General features: G+C 40.4%; 1 protein-coding gene across 1 annotated transcript; it reads left to right on the top strand.

Annotated features, from left to right (window-relative positions):
• The first annotated feature begins 1,172 nt into the window (after window positions 1-1,172).
• On the top strand, window positions 1,173-6,776 carry abi3b (ABI family, member 3b). Its single transcript, XM_026915558.3, has 5 exons — window positions 1,173-1,510; window positions 3,525-3,692; window positions 4,544-4,738; window positions 4,949-5,022; window positions 5,244-6,776. The coding sequence occupies exons 1-5, from the start codon at window positions 1,382-1,384 to the stop codon at window positions 5,851-5,853; spliced, it is 1,176 nt and encodes a 391-aa protein (XP_026771359.3). The 5' UTR covers window positions 1,173-1,381; the 3' UTR covers window positions 5,854-6,776.
• Window positions 6,777-7,785: the final 1,009 nt, after the last annotated feature.

The raw sequence follows: 7,785 nt of genomic DNA, 5'->3' as shown, positions 1-7,785 counted from the left end.
GTGGAAACACCTTGTTGATAAGAGAGGTCAGAGGAAAATGGCCAGATTGGTTCGAGCTGCCAGGAAGGATATAGTAACTCAGATAATCACTCTTTACAACCGTGCTGAGCAGAAAAGTATCTCAGTGTGCACAAAACATCGAACCTTGAGGTGGATGGGCTACAACAGCAGGAGACCACATCAGGTTCCACTCCTGTCAGCTAAGAACTGATATGAGGCTATCATGGGCACAGATTTAGCCAAGATTAGAAAAAATCACCTGGTCTTTTTTTTTGCAGTCTTCAGGTGTCCAGTTTCAGTGAATCTGTGCCCATGATAGTAAAGTGCTTTTCTGCATATCTATTTTAAAAATTGTGGGGCCCCCTGGTGGTCCAGGGGCCCTAAGTGACAGCTTATACCACTTATAGCAAAAAACGCCTGATTGCTTCAACAGTCACTGAAACTGTGATAATATCTGTGAACAATTTGTGAACAATCCATTTGTTTTCAAAGAATTTAAGTGAATCGTCTTCCAGTTACAATATTTGAAACTAGTATTTTTTCTTTCAAGGCAGCACGGTGCTACAACAGGTAGCTTTGCCGCATCACATCTTCCAGAGTCACCAGTTCAATCCTGAGCTCGGGTTACTGTCTGTGCAGAGTTTCTGTGCATGTTCTGCATGTATCCATGTGGTTTTCCTGGGGGTTCTCCAGTTTCCTCCCACCTCCCAATAACATGCCAGTAGGTGGACTGGCTGTGCTAAATTGCCCCAGGTGTGAACGAGTGCGTTCATGGTACCCTGTGATGGACTAGTGTCCAAGTCCAGGCTGTATTCCTGCTTTCCACCCAGTGTTCCTGGGATGGAATCCGGATCCATCGCAACCCTGAGCATGATAAACGAATGAATGAATTTTTCTTTCATCTACACACAAAAACAGGCACCTATCTAACTGAGCCATATCCTTCTGAGAAGTGATTCAAAAGAATCAACCCTTCCAAAGGGGTAGTTCTCATCACTGTGACACGCGCCTGCCCTCTTGTGGCCACGTCACAGAAGTACACCTCCAGCTTTATCTGCTAATTTTTAAGTGAGAATGCTGAATTTTAGTATCAGATTTAATTTAAAAAATACCTTTAGTTGTTTTCCCTTCAGCTACATCCTATAAATTAAGTTCCTAAGGGTGTGTGTTTCTTTACTTCGTCTTCCTGAGCAGCATTCTCCTGTGCGTGAGGATGCAATTCCTTGTCAACATGTCCATACACGCCGTCCTGTTTTCAGCCCTGAATATAAGCCTACTCGTCTCCCATTTACCTGCGTCTCTTTGAGCCTAACTGTATCTTGAAAACAAGCACTACCTCAGCTTTTATTTTTTTTACACGTCTCGACCCACAGAATTGACAATGAAGTACAATAACACAGAGGACATCATGAAGACTTTGGAAGAGGCCCCGGCAGCCAGGAAAGCTCTGCTGGACAACCACAGCAATCTCAACAAGGTGGCCGACTACTGCGAAAACAAGTACACAAACGTAAGACTTTCTTCTTACTGTCAAGCTAGACATGTAGCTGTGTCTGTTTGTTTCTGTTCTGTAGTTCCCTGTAGTTCCTAGAAGCGTCAGGAGAAAGGAGAAATGTCAGGGACTTTGGGGACTTGGTTTTTAAGAGTTCCAAGAATTTCAAGTTTTGCTCATTAAGAAGAAGTGTGAAGCCAGATGCATCTGTTTTATTCATGTCTCTGTACTTGGGAAATAAATTAACAGGGTTCTTTAAGAGTTTCGCCTCCAGACATGTTTTCTGGTCTCACCATTTTCCCAGATTGGAAGCCTATACAAGCCCAAACAGAGCTGAGGGGTGTAGGAGGCCTGCCCTGGGCACTGCAGTTCAGCGCTCCTACTGATAAACACACTCATCTTCCAAGCATATTGTGCTTTACTTTGCATGTTTGCACAAGTCTTCTTGTCCCGTCTTCGTATCTATAATCTCCTAAGGTTTCACATTCTTTAGCTGCACCATTTCTATCTCTTTAGAGTTCAGTCCTCTCGCAGTTAAGCAATAAGTGTGTAAGTGTGTAAGCTTATGCTTGATCTTCTAGCCAGTTCTTGCATGTTTTCCATTTGACTCCATAGAATAAAATCGAATAAAATCAAATTTGCTGTCATAAAAATAATTATATGGTTGTGAGTTGAGATCAGTGTGTTAGAACACATATTATACAAAGTTAGTTCCATTAATTTGATTGGCTGAGCAGCGTTCCAAGAGAGCTTATATTTAGTATAACTGCACTGGGACGTTTCACTGTCTGTATCACGCCACTCGTCTGTGTTCACTATGTAAAATTCTAATTTTACAGACAGTCCGTTACTACAGTAGAGTTAGCGGCATCATTAGCGGACATGGAAAATAATACATTTTTCACGAATATAACTTCTGACTTAAAATACGAAGGCTCATCAGATGTAGATATGAAATCTGTATATTTGGCTATACTGTGTACAAAATGTCAGTCACTCTATATTAATTTCTTGCTTATAAAACTATTGTATAAAAGTAATATCGCCCTCGCATTTCTGCGGTTATACTGTATATCAGCACGGATGTGATTCCCTGCGGGCTCGTGCCTACAGCCAAATCACAGCCATGCCAATATTCGGTATGACTGCACTCTTGCTCCTGTTATATTGCTTAAATGTAACATGCTCACAAACATACAATTTAGTGCCATAGCAAACAAAGACAGTCGACGACTATCAGACTGTTCAAATCTGTTAAGAAAAGACAGCAAAGCAGGATGGCATAGGATTACGCCAAACTCACTGGACAGCAACGAATACAGGAGTGAAAATAGTAACAAGAAACAAAAACATGCTAATTGACAGGAAAAATATCCTTTTTATCTCAACAGAACACAACATCAGATGTTTGTATTTATACAACCCCATTTTCTGCACGAGCCCAGATCACACTGATCGTTGATGTAAGCAGAATATAGTGATTTTCTTTAATCACAGGTCTATCGTTAGAAGATCTACATTGTACAATCTGACACATTCTGTCTGTTACAGAATTCAGCCGAGATATTATTTCAAACGGTGTGAGAAGCAATGATCTTTAAAGACTGCTGAAATCGCACAGTAGAAAAAACCAGCTTAAGAAATCCAAAGCTCCAAATCCACAAATAGTTCACTAACTGATGAATGACGCACCAAATCCTAGAAGCAAGATAAATGTTTATAGGATTCAGTATCATTTCTACAAAGTGTGGAAGCCTGAACAGCCTGAACATCCACATATGTTATTTTACGTTATAAAATAGATTTTATCTAAATGACACAGAATCCAGTCTGCGGTATAGAACCAACAGTGAAGGGCCTCAAACAAGGGCCCAACACTGGCTATGCAGCTTCTCACAAAAGAAACTGCTAAACTGCCTGCTTTCCAAAAAATATAATTATATTTCATCTGATTTTACTGGAATGAAGTTTCCACTTGGATATGAGGCGAGCCATATTTAAAATCTGTGCTTGACCCTTTTCTACATTGTAGGTGGAGGACACAAAAAAAGCAGTGGAGGAATCCAAAGCTCTCACCGCTCAGGCCCTGGCCAGCGTTGCATACCAAATCAACACACTGGCAACGAGCGTATTAAGACTGCTGGATGCCCAGACCAGTCAACTTAAGCAGATGGAATCATCCGTCAATATGCTAAGCATGGTAGGTTTTAATGCAGAAGATATGTTGAAGGAAATTACATTCTGGTGTCCTCATAAAAATGAATAATGGTTTGTATTAAAAGCTTTACATTTTGACCAGATCAATTGGTCATAATTAAATTTAAATATCTGACAGTTGACCCTGGTGCTTGGGAGGGATCCATCATACATTATCTACACTACTGTATGTTCCAATATGTTCTATTTATTTATTTTTTAATCCTTCATTAATCATTCAGGTACTTCACATCCATTCTGGTCAGATGTGTCACTGAATTGAACAAAGTGACTGCAACTACACTATATGGCCAAAAGTATGTGTACACCTGACCATCACACCCACATAGCTGTTGCCACCAAGCTGGAAGCACACAGTGTATAGGATGTCTTTGCATGTTGTAGCATTACAACTTCCCTGCACTGGAATTAAAAGACCGAAACCTGTTCCAGCATTGCTCCTGTGCACAAAGCGAGTTCCATGAAGACATGGTTTGCCACTGTTGGAGCAGAAGAACTCGAGTGACCTGCATAGAGCCCTGTCCTCAACCCCACTGAACACCTTTGGGATGAACTGGAACACCGGCTGAACCCCAGACCCCCTCGCCTGACATCAGAGCTTGACCTCACCAAACCTCTTGTGGCTGAATGAACACAAATCCCCACAGCCATGCTACAAAATGTAGTGGAAAGCCTTCCCAGAAGAGTGGAGGTTATTATAACAACAAACAGGAATGGACTATTTAAAAAGAGGGTGTTTTGGTCAGGTGTCCACAAACTTTTGGCCATATAGTATATTTTTTAGCTAAAGTATCTATTTTAGAAATGCAAAACGATGTCATTATTCTTCCTCAGACGGTGGACATGTACAAGGAGAAAGTAGCACGGCAGGAGATCGGTGTCCTGACTGCTCCTCGCAAAATCCCATATGTTCAGAAGATGGTTCCTCCAGCAAGACCCGAAGAACCCAACATTGCATATGAGCGTGTCCCAATATCCTACACCAGTCTAGACTCAGTTGGACATGGACTCTGGGACAGTACCAATACTGTATGTGTCTGTAGTGTAATAACAAGAAATTGTGCATATAGACTTAGATTTATGTAGGAAATATGTTTAAAATGTACTCCTTTATAATTGTGTGCATGCTGCTTAGTCAGTGATAAAATTTTGATTCAGTGTTCTCTATATAAGTGCTTCTGAAAAAAAAAAAAAGCAGTTAATATCAGACTTTAAGTTTCATGTGACTTTAATCTTTAGGCACCGAAGAAACAGCCTGAACCACAGACAACTATCCAGCAACCCAACTCGCAAGAAGGAGGGCAACATTTTGGGTAAGTTTAAGAAGATTTTCTTTTTCATTTGGCAATTTTAAGGTTATTTGAAAATATAATGTGAAAGGTTTGGTGTTTTTTAGACCAAAGAAGAAGACACACAATATATCCAGTTTTCATAAGCCTAAAACTTTGGGCAGTCAGATTGCAACAGTTTAACTGTACGTTCTGTATATATGAGTTTCCACAAGTCTCTCTGTCTCTCACTCTTGTTTTTGTAGATCTGGCATCGGCATTGCCGTTCCTCCACCTTCAGTTCCCAACTGGGTTGGTTTGAAAACCGCATCTTCTTCAGCGACACCAGTCTCCTCCACGCCACAGCCTCCGAGTTTCTGTGAAGATACTCCACCACCTCCTCCTCTTCCACCTTTTAGTGATACTGATGACCTTCCACCTCCACCACCACTTTTTCCACAAAGTAGTCCAATAGCTGCACCTACACCATCTTTTTCTCCATTTAGTTCTGCTTTTACAGACTCATTTTTACCACCACCCCCAACTCCCCAAACCGAGTTCATGGCTCCTCCGCCTCCACCTCCATCTCCTCCTGCCAATTCAATGCCACCTCCTTCGTGCCCACCTCCACCACCCGCACCTCCAGAGTACGTCTCCATGGCTCCACCACCCTCTCCATTTCCTCCTCCTAGTACCAGAAAGGGTCATGTTGCACCACCTCCTCCACTTCGTTCTACTCCTGGTGGGGGAAATGTTCCTTTACCTCCTCCTCCTCCTCCTCCTGGACAGAGTAATGCTCCACCTCCTCCTCCACCACCTCCTACTACTCCTGGAAAAGCCTTCATTCCTCCTCCTCCACCACCACCGCCATTTTGAACTCTGAAACTTACCTTTTCTAAGATATTAGTGGGAAACCACTAACATCAAAACTGCTACGTATTCTCCAGACAATAGCTGTATATAAATCACTCGAGAGTCGCTAAAGATGAATATAACATTTCATTGTTGTGGTAAAATTCTAACAAATGGAACAAACTATCACATCTGCTGAAGAAGCATCCCAAGCTTAAAAATACCTAGAGATTGTATACTACACTAATTCAAAAATGATAACATGTACACTACATGGCCAAAAGTAAGTGGAAACCTGACCGTCACACACATATGTGCATGTTGAACATTCCATTGTAGAGTTAGTCCCCCTTTAGTGCTGTAACAGCCTCTACTCTTCTGGGAAGGCTTTTGGAGCATGGCTGTGGGGATTTTTTGCCCATACTGCCACAAGAGCATTAGTAACATTGGACAGTGGTGTTGAGCAAGAAGACTTGGCATGCAATTGGCATTCCAGTTCATCCCTAAGGTGTCCAGTGATGTTGAGGTCAGGGATCGGTGCAGGTGAATTCTTCCACTCCAACCTTGGCATACCATGTCTTCATGGAGCTCACTTTGTGCACAGGGGCATTGTCATGCTGGAACAGATTTGGACCATTTAGTTCCACTGAATAGAAATCTTAATGCTACAGCATACAAAGTCATTCTATACAATTGTGTGCTTCCAATTTTGTGGCAACAGTTTGGGGAAGAACCAAATATGGATGTGATGGTTTGGTGCCCACAAACTTTTGGCCATATAGTGTATCTAGAAATACTGTATGTAAGAATCTATGAGGAATAGCTGCAGTATCTACTGCACTTTCAAACTACAGTGTTAGAATGCTGAACTCATCAAAACCATCCAATCTCACACAAAATGTGCAAGATTTTGTTGGAAAATATCTATTACTCTGCTTAGCATTATTAATGATAACATTTCTGAAATGTTGTATGATATAAATATATATATATATACATATATATATATATATATATATATATATATATATATATATATAAAGATTTATATGACATGGTTAATTAAACAAGTATGTCACACTACAAAGTATATTGTGTTTATACCATGACATGACTTTGATGTAGTAAAGAAGTGTGTAAATAACAAGTCTCATGATTATATCATTTTCACATCTAGGCCATAGTCATTTTTTTTGCTAAGAATTAATTGCGAAACAATTATACCATTAAACAATGAAAGATTTTTGTTACGTTTTTTTTTTAAAAATAGACATGTATATATTGTTACTGTTTTTTTCTTCTAAAAATGTCATTACCTGAGGTAGAAGTGGTTTAATCTTGAATGTTGAGCAATATTCAACTTACATTCGACTTAAATACATGGGCATTTTTTACAACCTCATACATATTAGTCTAATATTATTAAATACCTATGCAATCATTTAATACATGCATGTTTGGTTAGTATTTTTACTTTTAACTACGTGTATTATTTGGGTGTTGGATCATTCTCGGCATAACAGTCACCCTGACATAGAGGCGTCTGCCAACCAAAAATAGACCACCAACTAAAAACATCCAGCCCACAGCATTCCTTTGGTCAGACACTGACCGCTGATGAAGGATGACAAGATGGCCACAACAAATTATGCACAGCAAAAGATGAGCTGTAGTCTGTAACTGTACAGCTACAGGGTGTGCCAACATGTGTGTAATAAAGTAGCCAGTAAACCACAACCACAACAACACTGCTGTGCCCACAACACTCATACAAGCATCACACACAATCATTCCACTGCTATGTCAGGGTCACTGCTGTACTGACAATGACAGAAATAACATTGGCGGATGGAGTAGAGAGTGATTATAAGGAGATTATAAGGAGATTTACACAATAAAATGATTACTAAGTATGTTACATACAACCCTCCTGATCTGTGATGCCTCACAGCACCT

This window comes from Pangasianodon hypophthalmus, chromosome 12 (genome assembly GCF_027358585.1).
Source record: "Pangasianodon hypophthalmus isolate fPanHyp1 chromosome 12, fPanHyp1.pri, whole genome shotgun sequence".
In the NCBI taxonomy this organism is placed as follows: Eukaryota; Metazoa; Chordata; class Actinopteri; order Siluriformes; family Pangasiidae; genus Pangasianodon; species Pangasianodon hypophthalmus.
Note: the sequence above shows the minus strand (reverse complement) of the source record. Positions and strands in the feature narration are given on the sequence as shown.